The 20,499-nt window shown below is 48.2% G+C and overlaps 1 protein-coding gene across 3 annotated transcripts in view; it reads right to left on the reverse strand.

The window, feature by feature from the left end:
- The window catches only part of UNC5B (unc-5 netrin receptor B), a 135,966-nt gene that overhangs the window by 13,081 nt on the left and 102,386 nt on the right, over positions 1 to 20,499 (reverse strand). Inside the window, exons 3-11 of one of the 3 annotated variants that reach the window (XM_072628279.1) lie at positions 17,292 to 17,435; positions 16,086 to 16,189; positions 11,530 to 11,710; positions 9,862 to 10,029; positions 8,874 to 9,035; positions 8,580 to 8,612; positions 3,781 to 3,975; positions 2,295 to 2,684; positions 767 to 854 (exon numbers count right to left, since the gene is read on the reverse strand). In XM_072628279.1, the coding sequence (XP_072484380.1) occupies positions 767 to 854; positions 2,295 to 2,684; positions 3,781 to 3,975; positions 8,580 to 8,612; positions 8,874 to 9,035; positions 9,862 to 10,029; positions 11,530 to 11,710; positions 16,086 to 16,189; positions 17,292 to 17,435 (1,465 nt within the window). Of the gene's footprint in view, positions 1 to 766; positions 855 to 2,294; positions 2,685 to 3,780; positions 3,976 to 8,579; positions 8,613 to 8,873; positions 9,039 to 9,861; positions 10,030 to 11,529; positions 11,711 to 16,085; positions 16,190 to 17,291; positions 17,436 to 20,499 lie in introns of all 3 variants that reach the window. The other 2 variants (XM_072628278.1, XM_072628280.1) reach the window with 2 other exon arrangements.

Genomic DNA, 20,499 nt, shown 5'->3' on the forward strand with positions numbered 1-20,499 from the left:
GTCCCAGGTTCTTCATCTGTCAGATGAGGGGTTGGACTAGCCAGCCTCAGGAATACTTCCTAGCCCTTGGGTCACAGATGTCCTCCTTTTGCCTCATAGTGACTCCAGTAATCTTGCCTAGTCAGAGAAAAGGTCTCCCTAGGAACAGGAACCTTTTTTCTTTCCATAATTCTGGGGGTTTGCAGTTCTGTACTCATGGGAGGTGAAGGGAAGAAGGGCTGATATGGCGGAGGAAACAGGGGGGCTGCAGCAGGGTATGATTTGAGAGACACCAGGAAAAGCTGTGGTCCTCTCTCCCTCCATCTCCTCCCAGGCTCCCTCTTCTATGGTCCTTTGGAAGTGCTGCAATATTCCACCACCAGTGACTCACGTCTTTGGCTTGAAAAGTATGGGTTTTGGACATATAAATGCCCCTGGGATGGGAGAGGCAGCGGGTTGGTTAGGATGAGTCACTAACACCTAGCTGTGGGAAATCATTTATTTGGATCTTTTCCTCTTGACATCTGGCTGAAATCTGGGCACTGAGGGAATAGGAGTTTTGAGGAGAGGGAAGAAGGGGGCATTTTGGAGCAGAGGGTTCAGCTTGGGAAGGGAGGGCAGGACCAAGCATGTGCCGCACGCAGTGAGGAATCCTGGGCTTCTCGGGGTCAGCACTTGGTAGCAAGGACAGGATGCCAAAAAGGGAAGAAAGGAGTGGGAGGGGCCAAGGGTAGCCCTGAGAAGGGCGGGGGTGGAGGGGAGTGGGGAGAAGGCCTCCACTACTCACAGGGTGTTCTCCGCCTTGTTGATGAGCAGGTACATCTCGTAGAATTTCCCCTGGGGGATGGCCCCGTTGGGTACCAGCAGACTCACGCCTGGAGGAAAAGGGAGTTCAGTGGGGGAAGGGGCATGAGCCCTGCAGGACAAAGAGGTTGCTCCCCTGCCCAATGCCAGGGCTGAGGTGCCCCCGGAATAGATGTCTAGTTCGGATGGAGATAGAGTCTAGTGGAAGAGGACAGCTGGATTTTCAGTCAAAAGACCCAGCATTACTACTAATCAGCTGCAAGTTACTTTCCCTTTCTGTGCCTTAGTTTCCTGACAATGAGGAGGCTGGACTAGGTTACCTCTAAGGTCTTTCCCAGGTCTGACATTTCGTGAGTCTAGCTTCTACCACATATAGCTAACATTTTGGAGTCAGGAAGATCTCCGTTCAAATTCTGCCTCAAACGCTTATGAGCTATGTGGCTCTGGGTAAGAGTGTCAAGATCTTTTACCTATAAGATGAGGGAGCTGGCTTGGATGGCTTCTAGGGTCCCTTTTAGCTCTGAAGATCATGAGCCTATGCTTTTCATGTCAGGGCCAGAGCCAGCAAGAACTCAAGGCAAGCTTCATGTGACGTAGTCAAATCCAATGAGTCTTTGACGTAAAAGTTCAGTGGACAGACAGTGTGGGAAGACATCCTAGCTCTACCTCTACTGTCTGGGAAACTCATTTCCCTTTCCTGAGCTTCAGCTTGTTCATCTGTAAAATGGGTATAATAACACACTGCCTACTTCACAGGGAAACCATAAAGAGCTGTAGAAAATGTGACTTACTGTTATTAGTTCCTTCCAACTCTGGATTTCTATGACTATAACTCTACATGGAAGAGGGGTGGCAGTGAAGTATATCGTGGCTAAAATGCTAGACCTCCGAACTCAAATCTCACTTCTGATATTTGCTGAGTGAATAATTCATCCTCTTCTCAACTGTAAATGGGGGGTAATGATACCTATATTAACTGCCTCACAGGATTCTGTGAATCTCAAATGAGACAATGTATGCCACTCCTAACTCAGTGTAAAGATCAGGGGCTCTGAAGGCTGAGGACCTGGGTTTGAATCCTGCCCCTGGCACTTACTATATTGTGTGACTTGAGACAAGACTTTTAATCTACTTTGTCTTATTTCCTCATCTATAAAGAAGGGCGGTTGGACTCGCAGGCCCCTCAGGCTCCAGAACTAAATCTCTCTGATCCGTTATAAGCGTTCTGCAAACTCTAACATGCTATCTAAATGTCAATTATAATCACCATCATTTTCATCATTGAAGGATGTAGTAGAGACCGTAACAACAGGTTGATCCAGAGGGAAGGGAAAAGGGAAAAGGAGCCAGGGTAGGAGGGGAACAGCCACAGCAAAAGGAGGCAGGATAAAGGGAGTGGGACAAAGGAGCAGAGCCGAGGGTACGGCATGCCCTCCCTGGGGTCTGGCCCTACCCTTCTAGAACAAGGTGCTGCCCTAGTTGGGTTCTCAGCACTCTGGCTAGAGTCATACCTGTACCAGGAATTGTAAGTCTTCCCCCAAGGCAGCCAAACGTCCCACTGGCACAGTTGTTAGGATCTCGGGGCAGCCCCAGGGTCTGCTGGGAGCCAAGGCTGGCATTTCGTAGGTTGAGGAAGTGAGCATCCCGCATCCCCTCGCCTGGGTAGGTGCCCACAGGCAAGACTCCCAGCAGGTCAGCCCCCTCGGGCAGACCCGCAGTGGATGATGCGGTGGATGAATTGTACACCTTGATCTTCAGGCTGGGCAGAGGGTCAAGCAGGGGTGAGTTGGTCATAGGAATCTTATCAGAGGAGTCCTGCAGGGCAAACACAGGCCCTCGATAGATGCCTGCACTGGCTGTCAGGTCAGGAGGTGCCGATGGGTGCAGCAGTTGTGGATTGTCTGCAATTCAATACGTAAATCAACAATTAGTCAGTCGATAAGCACTTTTTAACTACCTACTGTATGCCAGGCATTGTGCTAAGCAGCGGGGATATAAAGAAAGGCAAAAGACAGTCCTGCCCTTGAAGAGCTCACAGTGTCATGGCAGAGACAACAGGCAACCAACTACATACAAACAAGACACATGGGGAATGGATGGAAGGCTTGCTGGAAGAAGGGAGATTTTAGCTGGGCCATGAAAGAAGCAAGAAAAGTCAAGGAATAGAGATGAGGAGAGAGGGAACTCGGCACCAGGGGGACAGCCAGAGATAACACCAAGTCCGGACGTGGAGTGTGTGGAGTCAGCATCCCTGGAGTGCATGTTCAAGGCACTGTGCTAGCAGCTAAGCAATGGGATGGGATTTCATTGGCACAGGGAACTCCCAGGTGAGGAAATGCCTCCCAGCAGTGCAGGCTGGCATTCTCTTGGCAACTTCTAGGCTCAGAGAGTTGCTGAGACCATGGAGAACCTAAGTAACTTCCCCATGATCCCTTGGCTAGCATGGGTTAGAAGCAGGTCTTCACCTCATCCTCCTAGCATTAAGGCTAGCTCTACAACTAACGTGCCCCATTGCCCATGAGCTGGAGTATGTATACAAAGACAAACGTAGAATGTTTCTTGCCTCCAAGGACTCAACATGAGCATGGATAAGTCTAATACACAACGTGCCATATCCATGCTAGTTATCGTCCTCACTACCACCATCTTCATTATAATTGTCATCCTTATCCTCATCATTGTCTCTCAACCTATTTCTCCTTCCCATAAACCCACCAGCTTCTCCCTTGCTGGGCAGTGAGCTCCTTGAGATTGGGAGCAGGTAGGGAGGTCAATCCACAAACACTTATTCACATTTACTGTGCACGAAGGGCACCTAAATCTGTATCCCTCCACAGTTCCAAGTTAGCCCAGGGCTGGGCATACAGCAGGTTCTCAGTAATTGTTCACTAATAGATTCTAAGCAAAGTCCGATGTCTCCAAGTCCACCCTGCATCCTCCTCCCTGCTCCATCTCTCCAAGGGTCAGTCATTTCTCCCTTCCCCCTCTCCTCCTTACTGTGCCGGGCTGTCTTGAAGTTGACTGGGTGGAAGCCGCCAGTGAGGGCAGCGGATGAGTCTGTGATGTCTGTGTCAAAGTCGCGGCAACTGCGCCGGTACACCACCACCCCAACGGCCATGAGGATGACGATGAAGACAAAGATGGCCACCACCAGGCCTGCATAGAGAGCCACGTCCCCTGTTGCTTCCATTACTAGGGGGGAAAGGGAAATGGGAAAAAGTAAGAAGGATAGAGGGCAACAAGGAGACCCCTGCCTCAGAAACCCAAGCAATACCCCCTGGCTCCAACCTAGGGCTCTACACTCATGAAGGCAGCATGGGTACCAGATGGAGCACTCTTTGTACTTGGAATCACAGAGGTTTGGGTTGAGTTCTTGCCTCTGAAACTTACTAGCTTAATGGCCCTGGGTAGATCACTTAACATTTTTGAGTGTCATCAGGGACGACTCACATAGACAGCTCCAAAGAGACCCTAGTGCTCCTGTCAGAGACCTTGTCTAAATGGAGGGTGGGGCCTCATCAGTAAAATGTCCATAGTAATCGTACCAGCCTACCAATATTGTTGTGGAGGGTTCTAATAAGGTAGTGCATGAAGATTATTTTGCAGACCTTAAAATGCAATACAAATGTCAGGTATTATTATAAGCTGGAGAGGCCACAAATGTCTAGTTTGGCATGGTACAAAGGGGATTCCATCCTGGTCCCCCAGCCTTTCAAAACTTTCAACTTTGACAGGCTCAGGCTCAGGGATCTGCCAGACCTGGACAGGATGTGTCCAGTGAAGGAAGTACTAATAATTTCCCAACACTGTTCCTACGTATTGTTTTCTTCTATCCTAACCTTTGATAGATTGGCAGGCACAACAGATAGTCTGATCCCTCTTTTACGAATATGAAAACAGGTCTTGGAAAAGGAACAGGTGCATGACTTAACCAAAGCTTCATGATGAGTTATGGGGTGGGTCTCCAGACTTTTTAGGCCCAGGCTTTTTCCATTAGGCCGTACAACTTGTCTAAGCTGCTCCTGGCATACAACCCCCTCCTACAACTGTTTCTGAGCTCCTGTGTCCAGGAAGCAAGATGGCCCCATAAGAAAGATCATCTGGTAGGCTGAGGAGATGGTGAAAGAGGAGGAGGAGGGGAAGGCCATAGCCCAGAACGTGAGAGGAAGAAGGGAGACTGGAGAGCAATGCTGGTGAAGACTAGGGGCAGCAAGATGAGGAGAGGTGGTGAAAGGTAGCCCCCTCCCTCCCTTCTGCTGTGCTGACAGGTGTGAACAAGGTCATCTAGCTTAGGAATGGAGGAAAGGCAGGGGCTAGACTGGCCAGCTGCTGTCACCAGCTGGGATCCAGCCATTCAGCCTCAGGACAGTCTAAGATAGAGATATCACCTGCCTCGCTGGCTCCCCACCTTTCCTCTGGGGAGTTCTGGGGCACATCTTCCCACCCTCCAGCCTTGAATGGGATCTCACTCAACCTTTTAAAGGGGGATGATCAGTCTCTGGGGAGTTATGGGGTACCTTCCCACCCCCCAACCCACTTAGGGATCCCACTTAGCCCCTGAAAGGGGGATAATCAAGTTTTGCTTGGTCTGGTTCTGGGAGGCCCTGAGATGCTCCAGGCTTGGCCACAGGCCTGGGCCTTTCTAACAAGGCTATGGTCTAACTCTGGGCTCTAAGATAAGCAGATGCTGTCACTGCCATCTAAGAGACAAGTGGGGCAAGGTGGCATTCTTAAATATTCCTGTGGAAACAGCCTGCTCCTCCTCCCAATCTTCCCCCTCATTTTGCAACCCTTTTGCCCAATGTATTTGAGTTAGCTGGTGTCCCATTCCCCTATTAGATGGTAAGGTCCATGAGGGCAGGCACCCTGCCTTATCTAAACTCAGCATCAGCCCCAATGCCTAGCAAAGGACTCTGCAAAAATGTATCCATTTAATTGAACTCTCTGCCGCAACCCCTTCTAACTATATGTCCCTGGACAAATAATTGGAGGTCTCTGAGTTTCAGTTTCGCCATCTGTCAAATGGGGTAATAACAGGGCCTACCTCACAGGGCTGTCGCAAGGAACAAATGAAGTCATCTACCTTTGAACACTTTGAAGGGCTACATAAAGGTTGGCTATTATTAGCTGTTCTTCAATGGCCCCCAAGGTCCCCTCCCAGCTAGGCACCTATGACTGTGATTTTGGGCATGGTGAGCTCAGTCAGGGCAAGGCCCATGGGTCACATCCCCGATCGGGCTCCCCCAGCCTCCCCAGCACCTAGAACACAGGAGGTGCTCAATGAATCTATCAGTGAATCCCTTGGCTGAGAGGCTGGGGCTCCCTGCCCCTCTCTGCTCTGCCCGCCTCTGCTTTGCCCACCTCTTGGATGGCTGCAGAAGCGGGACCCCTCCTGGCTACTTTCTGCCTGCCTTCTCATTCATTTGTAACCCACATGTGGCCATTTGCTCGGTAATTTACAATCTCTAATTAGTGAACCTGGCCTCTCCCCCTCCCCAGCCTGTCCACCCCCCCCCCTCCCCTAGAGAGCTGGGGTCGTTCAGCATTATTGCTGATTTTATTACTCAGAATTATCTGGGAGCTGTAGTTTAATTACCACAGTAGTATTTGGCTGTTGCTGTTTTATTAGCCTTAGTGCTATTACCGTGGCATTATTAGCATGGACACCCAGGGGGGGCTGACTTATAAGGTAGTGAGTCCCTAGCAGGATGGGGAGAGGGAGAGAAGGAGGGAGGGAGTCAGGGAGGGAAGGAGCAAGGGAGGCTGGCTCTTTTTCCAGAGAGGAGTTGGTTTTGCTTCAAGTTATGTGAGTGAGAATGGGAATGATGGGATGCCCAGGGGAAACCCTGGGGTGGGGGTGGGGATGTAGAACCAGCCACTTGGGGCCAGTCTTTGAAGGAGAAGCAGCCTCAGTGGATAGAAATTCTGTCTCATGATTTGGCTGCCTCAGGAGAGCACATCTATCCTGAGTGGATCAGAGCTGGGCACAAGGGGCAGAACTGGAGGTTCAAAACATAAGCTTTGTTCATACTCAGCTCCTCTAGAGCCCTCAGGAATGGGGCATAAGGGACAGGTCTTGGGTATGTGAAACTGAAGCATGAAGAAGCCTGGAGCAGGAGGGGAAAGGAATGAGGGAGGGCAAAAGGATGAGGGGACCAGAACAAGGGAAGGACAGAGCCTCAGGAAGCTGATTCAGGGACTTGGCTCCCTCTGATGTTTGCCCTTTCCCAAGGAAGCAGCAGTAGCGCTGGCTAAACCCCATGTATCAAACTATCTACCTCAGGTGGACCTCAGAAGCCGAGTGTCCACTCAGTGCCCATGCCCACTACTCCCCAGCCTATGCAGCCATCCACCTACAGCTACAAGAAACAATCCAATTGCCATTACAGAAACATTGCCTCTCCTGGGGAGATTCCCAGCATCCTTTGGGCTCCAGCTGCCCAGTTCTCAGAACCCTTCACCTGGGGTGGTCTGCTGCTTATTCATATGCCTTTAGACTTTTCCCTTCCTCTTTCTCTGCCGGTTTTGGGGGAATAAAAGGGATCATCTGTGAACAAAGAACTACTTGTGCTCCCCAAATTTCCCATCAGGCTCAGAGGTCCCTTCAATCATTTCTAATATATTTGAAGAAGTAGGGGACCTCAGAGATCACCCAATCCAGGTGCTTCTCACCTGAGGTCCACAGACACTCCAGACCCCAAGGGGTCTATACCTTAGATGGAAAAACTGACATTTTTTTCCTTCGAACTTCTAACTGAAAATACAACATTTCCTGAAATTACTTTAAAACATTACAATAAGGCTTCACCAGACTACCCAAGGGGGCCATGACACAAAAAATGTGTAACAAAAACCTCAGCCTACTCCAACTACCTCATGTCAGGAAATGATTCTGAGAAAGGCTAAGGGATGTGCATGTGTGTGTACAAATCTTAAGGCTCATACTATTTTCTCTAAAGTATGGATTTCCCATTTAACAGAAAGAGAAACTGAGGCACAGAGTTCATTAATTTGCCAAATGTCAGATCTCTAGGTCCTTGGTACAGTACTCTTTTCAATATCTTAGGGATTCTTCTTTTCTGGAAACAATACTACTATGCCCAGCAAGTTCTAATTAGTTAGAACCCTAGTCTTCTTGGATTAGATGTCATTATAAAATTATAAATGTCAGGCCCTGTTTTCTAATCTGTCCATGGAGGAGGTTGATCCAAAGATCTCTATGTCCCCTTCTGGCTCTAAAATCTAGGATGCCAGGAGCTAACTGGGTGTCAGGAAACCGTTTGCACACCAGAAGAGGACTCAACCTGGACACCATCTCCAAAGGAATTACAGGGCAGGGCTCTTCCCTTCACTCAGGAAATGGCGAAAGGACTGAACCCAGAATTATGTTACTGTGTGACCTTGGAGAAGTCCCTTTCCTTGCTCTAAATTTCTATAAGACATGTCATGAGTAAGAAAGTGTCCAAGAGCTCTGCCAAGATTCACGATCCAGTCTGACTGTTCATTAGGACCTTGGTGCCCTGGTCTCTAGAGATGGCAGATGGAATCTCTCTGTCTGTTCCAGGAGAACGCCCTCCAGTTAGAAGCTATGGCCCCTTCAAATGAGGAGAAAGCCCAGTCACCTCGGACTTTCTGGATCCTTGGGATGTGGGGCTCCAGAATGAGATGCTCTTGCTCCTCTGCTCCCCTAGTCCCCAGAGACCTCTCATCACCCTCCAGCCCATGAGAAGACAGCCAGCCAGAGAGAACCAATGATCCCATGGCAGATAGAAAATGGTCATGAAATGGGAACTTACGGTGGCTATTGGGTTCAGTTAGAACTCTTTTATCTGTTAGGGAAAACAAAGTAAAAGACAAAATAACATGGGTGAAAATGATGATGATGAAGAGGATACAGAGGTGACATGACCGGAAGCCCAGAGCAGACCCCTTGGCAGCCCCGCCTTGGCAGCCCCACCTTGGCATACTGCCAATCTCAGAGAAAGCCTTGGCTCTCCATGTTCTAGAGGGGGAGGGTGCTGCGTCTCCAGCCTCCCCTCCATGCCAGCTGACCCCCACCCCCTGGGCGTGCCCAGCCTCAGGTCACTCACTCTGAGTGCACAGTCCATCCGTGCAGTTCTTGGAATCAAGGAGGAGCCCGCTGCAGTCTCGACCTCCATTCTGGGGTGGTGGAGCAGTGCATTCCCGGCTCCGCCAGTGGGTACATTCTGTGCTACAGGCTGACCACTTACTCCACTCTGTCCATGCTCCGTCTACTGTGGATCATGCAACACCCACCCACACATTCACATACATGCACACAGGGATGGAAAAACACAGAGATCGTGGGTGCCCACATTCAATCAGATGGACACAGCCGAATAAGGGGGAAAAAAGCACATACATACATGTACACAGGTACATGGACACATATGAATGCATGTATGCAAATATATGGACACACAGATAGAAAGAAGCAGTCCAATGTCACATACACACAGTCAGACATGTACACAGAGAGAGCAAAAGGACATAAGAAAATACAGCCCAGCACAGAGAAGTCATCACAGGGTCATGTATGTACAGAGAAACCCACAAAGAGAGGAATAGACATGAAGTCAGACACACACAGAAAATCCAATGCAAAGAAATCCATTCAATTGTACAAATACAGACCCAGACATGCACAAGATGTTGATGAAAACATACATACATGCACATGCGCACACGCACACACACAGATCAGACAATGAAACAAAGAGAAGAAGATTCATTCATTACAAAACTGGAAAGAGCAGCAGGGACCTCAACATGTGAGGAGTGGGGGATGTTGCCTTTTCCCAGGGATCTCTGAGCTCACCCAATGGGGAGCACCAGTTGAGAGGAGATGTATGAGAGACCCAAACTGAATGATACCTGGATGGGAGTTCCCAAAACTATAGGGCAGCTGCCTAAGCCTCTGGGGGGGTCCAAACCTGAGCTCTCCCTTATCCCTGGGGAAGGGGGATGACAGGTACCATGGCTGAGTCTGGGCCTTCCATTGGAAAGCTAGGAGAAGCAGCATATGTACATGTGGGCTACCTGGAAGGTTGTCCTTACCTGGGCACATGGTGGTACACGCAACCTTCTGGAAGGCCTGCCCCTCGCAGAATGCACCACCATTGAGTGGGGCAGGGTTGGTGCAGGTACGGGTGCGCTTCTGCCAGCCCCGCCCACAGCGGTTATTGCAAGGTGACCACTCTGACCAGGTAGACCAGCCACCATTCACTAAGTGGGGAGAGAGAGAGGCTGCCATCACTGTACTATGATGTGAAGCATCTACCCCATACCCAACCCTTAGCCCAAACTATAGCTGTGAGCCCTAGAAGGCACACCTTTGGATATTAGAATGAAAATATTTACAAATACCAAGGCTATTGAATCCAACCCTCTCATTTGAATGATGAGGATATGGAGGCAGACAGAGTTAAGTGACTTTCCCAGGGTCATACAACTAGCAATTGTCTAAGCCAAGATTTGAACCCTCGTCTTTTTGGATCATAAATCATTATAAGACTATAAGTCTCAGACAATTTTCTAATCTTTTAAAGGAGGAAGTTGGATGAAAGTTCTCTCTAGTTCCTCCTAAGCCTAAAATCAAGGATGCTATGGACCAACTGGGTGGCACATCCCTGGGGTTAGTAATGTCATAATGGAAGAAGAGTCAGCCTGGGCATCATCTCCAAAGGAATAACAGGGCAGAGCTCAAGGGTCCCGGTGGGGCTTCCCAGATTTGTTCTAGGGGCTGGTTTCTCATTCCTCCAAGAGATAATGTGTTCTTTTAGGAAAGACACAGAAAGTGGCAATGAAGTCCTGACCCCCACCATGTTTGTGTCCTCTGACTCAGTGTCTCCCTTCTGTCCCAGGAGCCTGGGACTGCCAGACCTGCCGTTATTGGTACAGCCGGTACAGGATGCCAAAATGGGCTTCAATTTTTGGTTCTAATCAGGTCTCTATCACTTGGAGTAGAAAACAGGATGAAAATACTATGGATTAGGAAATCTAGCTGTCAACTCATCAGTTGTGTGACCTTGGAGAAGTCACTTACAACGTCTCTGAGCCTCTACTTCACCCTCTCCAAAGCGGGAGAGATTCCTGCCCTACTTGTCTCCCAGGTGACTGTCAGCAAATCAAATGAGACAATGGGTCATAGGGCAATTGATAAGAGATCCAAGATCATTGGATTAGAGACTGAGAGATGGGCGGGGCCTCAGAGACCCTTCCAATCCAAACTCTTTGTTCCACAGATGAGTAACTTGATCCCCAGGAAGGATCAGATGTCTTTGTCCAAGGTCATAGAGGCGACAGGCATCCAAGGTGGGATTTGGACACATTTTATTCCCACTCTATCACACTGCTATCTACTCCATGGGATAGGAAAGCTTTGTGAAACATTATTAGCATAACACAAATATTCAGTAGTTATTGTGATAATATAGTCATTAGTAGTTAGGACAATAAAAGCCATAAGCTCATAGAATTTGAATTGCAAAGGTTCTCAGTAGCCCATCTAATGCATACACCAAAGGCACCCCCATTATAATATACCCAATAGGTGGACTCCAGTTCAATAAGTGGATTTCCTGTGCAAGAGTCCCACTTCCTGTCCCCAGTCCCTGTGGGGTCCTCAGTCCATCCAAATGAAAGAATCTCCCTGAGTAGTGTGTAGCCCACACTCAGCCCCTCTGATTCTGGTGCCCGCCGTCCTACTGGTGCCTGTCATCCTACCGTAGACGATGACAGTGGCTGTGGTGCTACGGCGTTTGGCCACGATGTTCTTGGCCACACATGTGTAGTTGGCTGTGTCTAAAAGCCGGGCCTGCCGGATGATGAGGTTGTGGTCAATGGTGAGCAGGTAGTTGGTGTCCTGGGCAGGGTCGATAACATCCTCATTCTTCAGCCATTCCACCTGGCAGGCGGGAATGGGGTAGAAAGGGAGGTGGTTAAGCAGACACAAATCCAGCTTAATCCTCCAGGGTGGGAAGCCCCGCTGAGTGCCCAGGGGCCAGGCCAGTCTCACCCACAAGAGAATCCAGCTTAATAAAGATGTAATGACGAACATTTGGTTATCATCAGACTCTGGACAAGGTTATTAAGCAGGAAGGGTAGATATTCAAGTTAAATATTGAGCTCCTTCTGTTCAGACCAAGTACCAAAATTTAGGAAATTCAACTTAGTTCAAAAAGCATTTGTTAAGCTCCTACTGTGTGATAGGTGATAGGCATACAGGACAAAGTTGAAAACACTACCTATCCTCAAGGAGATGATGCTCTGTTCAGAGAAACAATGAAGATTTGTAAACAGAGCAGTGGATGGAGAAGTGAATACAAGTCCATAAATAACCAAGAATGGGGGCCAGCGGGGAGAGTGCCTCTTACTAGGGGTATCAGGAAAGACCCCATGTAGGAGCTGATAGTGGAGCTGAGCCTTGTTGAGCATTCCAAGAGGGAAAGGTGAGGGAGAGGGAGAGTGTTCCAGGCACAGAGAGACATACAATCCCTGGCCTCATGGAGTCTATAGAAGGGTAGGAAGCTATGATACATGAGAAAATAACTGTGGTATAAAATGAGTATCGTTGATTTAGAGGCCCTCAGGCCAAAACCCTCTTTTGACAGATGAGGAAAGTGAAGAACACAGGGCTGCCCATGTGGCTAGTGTGTGAGGCAGGATTTGAATCCAGGCACTCCTGACTGGAGGTACAGTGCCCCTGACCACTTTTCCACATATCTCTAAGGGTACTAGAGAGATGCATACAAGTATTGCCATAAAGGAGACACATTGACTTCCTTTCTGCCCTAGAGTGAATGAGGGAAAGTAACAAAAACAAGACTTTTTCTCTTTAATTTTCTAAGTACTGAGCACCACTCTCCGCATTTGAGCCAAGTGGGTGTGGGCTACATGGTAATGGTGCATGCAGAGGGCGAGAGGGCACTTGTGGTAATTAGAAATATAGAGAGAAGTGGGGGAGAGAGGGGAAAGAGAGTAAGGGAGAGAGAAAAGGAGAGAGGGGAGACAGATAGAGACATGGGGAGAGAAAGAAAGAGGAAGAAATAGAGGGGGAGACAGAAAAAGAAGGGGGAGAGAAGAGTAAGGGGGAAAGAGAGAGAGAAGGAAAGATGAATGGAGAGAGGGGAGAGACAGAAAGAGAGGGGAGAGTATGAAAGAGGGAGGGAGAGAAAAGGAGAGGAGAGAAGAGAGGAGGGGAGGGCAGAGAAGGAGAAAAATTGACAGATTTTGCCTTTCACACAGCTGCGGCCCTGGCCCTGCTCACTGGCCCCTCATGAAAAAGTTCCATGGATATTGATTTCTTCATATCACCTCCTCACCATCTCCCCATCCAAGAGTTGACCGTCTAGCTTCTTCCTGTTGCTAAATTTGCCCACTCCAATTTCTGTGAAATTCCAGTATCCCAGGATTGAGAGCCGGTAGAATTGATCATTAACTCCAAACTGCTCATTTTTATTTTTAATGATAATTTTTAATGATAAAACATGCTCAGAGAGATAAAGGACTTGTCCAAGGTCTCAGATGACTTCTGCCTCTAAACCCCATGGGACTGGTCCTTCCCAGGCAGCTCGGTGCCACAGTGGATAGAATGCTAGACTAGGAGTCAAAGTCTGAGTTTGAATCCTGCTTCAGACACTAGCTATGTGACCCTCAGCAAGTCACTTAACCTCTGTCTGCCTCAGTTTTCTCATCTGTAAAATGGGAATTTTATCTACCTCCCAGGGTTGTTGTTAAGATCACATGAAATAATATTTGTAAGGTGCTTTACAAACCTCAGGGCAGTAGATAAATGCTAAACACACTCACAGATACATTTCTATATAAATATGCTGCTTCTTTTATATAATTTCAAATGTCCAAGACCAATAGGAATGCCTGTATTAAGCAAGGAGGAAGGGAGGGTGGGAGGAGAGAGGAGGGATGCAGGGTATTCACATACCCCTTTCACACAGGCTTCACTTTCTCACAGTAATAACAAGAATATAATGATAGCTTATGTTTATATGAGACTTTAAGGTTTAAACAGCTCTTCGTAGACCTCTTCTGAGTTTCCCTCAAGCCCTGTGAGGTATTATTATCCCCATTTTATAGATGAGCTAACTGAGGTTTAGGGAAGTTTGATGACTTCATAAGATCAGAGAGCTGGGCAGCGTCCCAGAGAGCAATGAGTCCCACCTGTGCCTGATGAAGAATTCCCTTCTCCCTCTCCAATGTCCTTGACCAGTGGTCACCCAGGCTTGGCCAGAGACCTCCAATGAGGTGGTCCATTCCACGTTTGGAGAGCTTCCAACATCAAGAAAGTTTGGGGCTTTGTTTTGGTTTTGTGCCTCTGCAAGTTCCCTGTAATGCTCCCAAGCAGAACACAGAGAATCTCCTAATGCACAGTTAACTCTCTGATTTTCCCCAGTCTTTTCTCCTCTGGACTGACCTTGCCCTGTGCCTTCCACCATTCTGAGGTCTTGGCCCATCCTGGATGCTCTCCCCGAATCCTTTCCCATTTATTTATCAAGGTTCTTCCAAGTGTTGATCAAGGCAATGCGGCAAATAAGCTGGGCCTTGAGTCCAGGTCCTCAGACTCCAAACTTGGTGCTTTCCATACTCCACCACACTGCCCCTTCTGCCTCATTTGGCTAAGTTATGGGAGGCATGTAACAGAAATAGCACTTCTCTGATATTTACTAGGTGCTGTGTGATCATGAGCAAATCCTTTCACCTTTCTGAACTTCAGTCTTCTCGTCAGTAAAGTGGGATAATAACATGTACAGTGCTTACACTGCAGCCTTGTTGAGAGGAACTGATGTGAGAATGTATACAAAAGTGCTTTGTCAACCCCAAAGTAACGTAAAAAGCAATGGCTGCTCTAAGCATAGCCTGCCAGTGAGGGATGCATGTATGCTCCCACACATATATGTGTGCTCTGAGGACCTTTAGACCAACTCAGCAGCTGTGGACAAGTGTGGAGGTGAAGTGTGATGAGAAGTCAGAGCAACAGCCCTATCGTCCAAAATAAACATTTGGGCCCAAGCAGCAGCTGACAGTCTCTGTACAAACCCATGCATCCATCACACCCTGATCCATCTGTGCAGTCAGTGCTAACGGTTGGTGCCATCTTGCTGGAATTTTACCAGCACCCTCCTGGGGTCTCAGCAGAGCAGGGAACGCTTCCAGACACTGGGGATTGTGACTATAAGAGATGCTATGAAATGGCACTCAACAGGGAGACCAGGGAGATTTCAGCAGAGGGGTTCTGTGAAGGAAGCTTCCTTAGAGGCATGCCATGAAGGGACGCAAGGAGCCAAAGGGGAGCTGGTGGAGGGCGTCAGAGGTGGGAGAAATGTCTAGGCACGGGGGGGTGGGAGGTAATTGGATGATTCTGGATAGTCTTATGTTCCATTTCTTCAAGTCTGTCCTTCCTTTCCTCCTTAATTTTCCTTCCTTGTTCTCTCCATTCCTTCTTTCTTTCTTTCCTCCCTCCTCTCCCTCCATTCCTTTCTTCCTTCCCTATGTTTATCTCTCTCCTCTCCCATGATTTCATTATTACATGGAATTCCCATGAATGAAGATCAGCACCTTTCTCTAGAACTTGGCGTTGCCTGAGGCTCTGAAAGGATCACCCAGCCAATCTGCCAGAGGAGGAACAGGCACAGAGACCTTCCTGACTCCAAGCCAGCTTTTGCCATTCTGCCCTCCAAGGAACAACTTCCTTCCATGTTAACTCAAGACCTGGGCCTGTTAGCAGCAAAGGCTGATGCATCAAAGAGTTGAGGAATGACTGATATTTGGAGACATGATCGATGAAAGCTGAGACTAGAACTCAGACCAATCAAATTCTATTTGACAGGGGGATCTCCAAGTACTTTGCCCCAACTTTAGAAGCTAAAGTCCACAGACAGAAGGAGAAGATAGAGTCAGAGCCTGCTTGGAGGAGGGACAGATCTTGGGGAAAGCAGGCCTTCTCTGACTCCAGGGGAAGGGAGGAATCCTGGACATCCCAGTGAGGAAGGAGTAGATGAGGAAACTGAAGGAACAGATAAGTCAGTGTCTAAGGCTAGATCAGAGGAACAGGTATTCAAGAACTGGAAGGTGTCTCAGAGACCACGTAGCCCAACCCCCTCCTTTGACAGATGAGGAGATATGGAGGAGAGACGATAAGTCACTTTTCCCTGGTCAGATGGGAAGTAAATGTCGGAGGCAGAATTTCCAGCCAGGCTCTCTAGCTTCAGAACCAGAGGACTGGACAGTGTACCAAGTGCTCTAAACCTTGTTTCTGCACTCACCTCTGCTGTGGGCACCCCCTCAGGGGGACGGCACTGCAACAGCACTTCGTGTTCCAGTGGCACCTCCTTCCCTAGTGGCTCCTGGTCAAAGTTCTTCCGCAGGTCTGGAAGAGGAGAGAGGACCAAGTTAGAATCCTGATTGGGGGCAGCCACCTCTCACTGGGAGAGAGAAGGGCACACCTGCTCCTGATGCCAGGGACTGCCCCTGGACAAAGTCCCCTTTTCTAGGTGGATGGTCCTGAGCAGAGGGAAAGGACTGCACTTTCTGATGCTACCACGAGATGGCGCCATGCTCCCTGGGAATGGACAGCCAAATGGTCAGCCTAGGTGGTGTTTGTTGGGAGTTCTTTGGAGGCATGGAATGAGGGTCACCAGGCTCTGCATGGGTGAGGAAGCAAGCAGTGGGCCCTAGAAGGATCATCATATGCAAGGGCCATGAGGATTGACTGCTTCTGAGAAAGTTGGCTCCAGAGGCATTGAATCTCATAGTCAATGTGAGAGAAGGCTGGGGGAACCTGCCCCCTTGGCCTTTGTCTGGGGCTGGGGGAGCAGTGACCCACCATAGTGGGTATCCCAGGCCAATTTGCCCTTTGACTGGGATCGTGTATCCCTGGTGGTCTTGGATGGTAACAAAGGAGCAGAATCATAGATTTTAAATTAAAAGAAACTTTAGATGCCATCTAGACCAACCCAATTTTACAGGTGAGGAAACTTGAGGCAAACAGCAGTTAAGAGACTTGCCCAGGATCATACAGCTAGTAAATATCAGAGGTGGGATTAAAATCCGGGGAAAGTGAGCAACAGGGGCCAGAGATGCTGTCTTATAGTATTACCTGATATTTAGCTCATATATAGGCAGCTAAGTGGCACAGTGGATAGAACTCACCATGCCTTGAGTCAGGAAGACTCATCCTGAGTTCAAATCTGACTTCAGACACTTATTAGCTATGTGACCCTGGGCAAGTCACTTGACCCCATTTGCCTCAGTTTCCTCTTCTGTAAAATGAGCTGGAGAAGAAAATGGCAAAACACCCCAATATCTTTGCCAAAAAAAATCCCAAATGGTGTCACAATGAGTCAGACATGACTGAACAATAAAAACATCTGTTATTTTATATCTACTATTATCTCCTTGCTTTCTTCAGGTCCCACAGGGAAAGAATAAGTGGTCAGGGAACTGGAGAATGAGGATGGGGAGACACCTACAAGCGATGCGGACATAGGCTCGGCGGCTCTTGGTGGTACCAGCTGAGCTCCAAGCCACACACTGGCACCAGTAATCTTCCAGTCCAAACAGCTCCTCCACCTGCTGCCGGGACACCTCAATCTGCACCTCCCGCACCAGCAGGCCTGTGAAGAGCAGAGGGAGTCAGAGAGAAAAACAGGTCAGGCTGTGCTATGAACAAATTGAGGAGGAAAACTGAAACCAGAGGAAGGAAAATGGACAGGGCCACTAGACCTGGCACTCAAGGATACTGCTAAGGCATCCAAGAAGGAAATACTATGGATGCCAGGCAGTGTGCCAAACACCAGGGGATACAAATAGTCCCTGGCCTCCGGGATCTTACATTCTATGGGGGGAGACAACACATACAAAGAGAAGCATGCAAAATAAGTATAAACAAAAAATAGAATCAACACAAGGCAACTGAAGGAGAGGGGACTGAAGAGGTGGAGAACTGGGAAAGGCTTCGTGTGGGAGGTGATCATCAAGCTAAGCTTTGAAGGAAACTAGAGACACTTCCTAGAAGTGATGAGAAGGTTGTATGTTCCAGGCAGAGCTGCAAGATGGGATGATAACAGAATCCCAGATTGCTGTAAATTAGAATCACAGAATCTCAGAATCAGAGTTTTGATTTTTTTTTTTTAAGAATCTTTGGGTTATAAGGAACTGTAGACAGCCACTCTCCAGGCAGGGCAGGAATCTCCAGATCAGTTTCCTCCAAAACAGTGAATCATCTTGTGCTTGAGCACCTGTAGCAATAATGAGGAATTCATGATTCCAGGCTGGTGAGCACATCTCTGCTGGACAGCTCCCATGTAAGAGTTCTTGGCTTGCATTATGACCTCTCCCCTTGTGCACCAGCTCTGTCTCTGCTGGCAGAGAGGACAATGGTTGGACCTTTGGAAATCTGAAGGCCCACTGAGTCTGGAGGCAGGGGAAACACATTTAAACCACTTAACCTCCCCAGACCCCTGTTTGCTCAGCTGTAAAAATAAGGAGGTTGGATAAAATCAGCAGTTTTCAAAGTATGCTCTGGGACCCTTAAGGATTCCCAAGACCCTTTCAGGGCATCTCTGAGACCCCTTAAGGGGGTCTAGGAGATCAAAACTATTTTCACAATAATACTAAGATGCTTTAACGTCTAACAGGGTAACTACAAATGGCTATAATGCACATAAACAAAACTGCTTTGGCGAAGTGGTCCTCAATAATTTTTAAGAGCGCAAAGAAATACGAAGACTTTTAAGTTTGAGAACTTGTGAGTTCTAGATGAACTAGATAGATGAACTTCCAGCTTGAAATCAATGGGTCCCAGCAGATGATTTGAATTCCCCTTCTAGTTCAATCTACAAGTGTTTGATTTAGGGCTAGAAGGTACTTCAAAAGTCTGTTAATCCAACTTGCCCATTTCACAGAATTGGAAACTAAAACCTTAAAAGAAGGAATGACTTTCCCATGATGGTACTGGGAGAGAGCCAAGTTTCAAATCCAGGTCTCCTGAACTCAAATTCTACCTGTTAGTTTCACTGAACCAAATCCATTCCCTACTATGGGTAAGAGACATACATGGTGATACATGGCAGGGGCAGACATACGATTGCAACAATGTCCCTTCAACTCTCTTTTTTTCCAGGTAAAATATGCTCAGGTCATTGAGTCTCTCCCACTGACAGTTCAGTACCTTTTCTCCTACCAACTCTTCAAGAAGGGGGCAGAGAATCTAAGCCTCTTTGTGAGGCTGAGCTGGGAGTTAGTATAACCAGGGCTGGAGCTGGGGGCAAGGGCCCCTGCTTTGGAGGCAGTGTCCTAAATCTCTTTAAGATTTCTTAGCTCCCTGTCTTTGGTTGTAGCTGATCGGCTCAGGGGTCCCTGATCCTCCTTGTATAAATGGCTTGGCCAGCCCACTGAGTGTCAATCACTAGCCTGCCCCAGTCCTCTGTACTCCATTCATGAGTTAATCCTCCACAGGCTCTCAGGAGTGGGGTGGAGGGGTGGAGAAGGGGATATAATAAAGGGAGAGACATGAAGGTAGTGGGACTAAACTCTGACATCTCTCCTTCCACCTCCTAAAGTCCCATCAAGGATGCTGATAGGCATGTCTGAAGGAGAGTAGCCAAAATGGGGAGTAAATAAGAAGCCATGCTGGTTGAGGCTTGGGGAGTCAAAGACCTGGGAAAGAACATGACATATTTTCAGGTATCTGAAGGATCAAGGAGAAGAGAAGTTAGACTGACTCAGCCTGGCCTCAGAGCACAGAACTAGGCTGTGGGGGCAAACTCCAGGGAAGCAGGTTTAAGTTTATGATCAGGAAAAGTCTCTTAATAATTGGAGCTGTCCAAAAGGAGAATGACTGCCTGGGGAGGCAGGGAGTTTCCCATCACTGGTAGTCTTCAAGAGAAAGCTTGGCTTCTTGAAAAGGATGTTGTATAGGGCACAGCTGGTAGAACCTTCAGTTCTGGGCTTCTGTCATTTGAGGAGCATCCTGAGGACCATCTTCCCCTATCCTGCTAATTCTTCTCTGCAGCCTTCCCTGACTACTCCCATCCCCATTGATCTACTCCTTTCTCTGAACCCCCAGAGTGCTCTCCTTCTTACCACTGACTTATTAGATAGAGTCTGAGATTATTCATACTGTGAGTGATTATTATCACCCAAACTAGAGAGTAAGTACCCTAAGGGTAGCAAGGTGTCTTTTCCTCTTGTCAACCCCACAGGATTACAGAAGGTGTCCAATAAGTGTGTATTGAAGTTTTCATGGTGTTACTGTCTATCAAAGGGGTGGCCTTCCCAAAGTTGAAGGGGGCTGCCATATTGGTAGGTTCCAGTGATGAGGGTGGGATAAGAGAGGAAGAAGAAGAAGGAGAAGGAGAAGGAGGAGAAGAAGAAGAAGAAGAAGAAGAAGAAGAAGAAGAAGAAGGAGAAGGAGAAGGAGAAGGAGAAGGAGAAGGAGGAGGAGGAGAAGGAGAAGAAGGAGGAGGAGGGGAAGAAGGAGAATCAAGTCTGCAAAGTATTTGGTATATATTATCTCATTCAATCACAGGGCTGAAAGGGGATGGTAGAGAACACCTAGTCTATCTTTTCACAGATGTAGAAACTCTGCGCTAGAGAGGGGGAAATGACTTGCCCAGGGTCACACAACTAATGAGTGGCTGAGCAGGGATTTGAACCCAGGTCCTCTGACTCCATACT

The sequence above is a fragment of the Notamacropus eugenii genome, chromosome 1, assembly GCF_028372415.1.
Source record: "Notamacropus eugenii isolate mMacEug1 chromosome 1, mMacEug1.pri_v2, whole genome shotgun sequence".
Lineage (NCBI taxonomy): Eukaryota > Metazoa > Chordata > Mammalia > Diprotodontia > Macropodidae > Notamacropus > Notamacropus eugenii.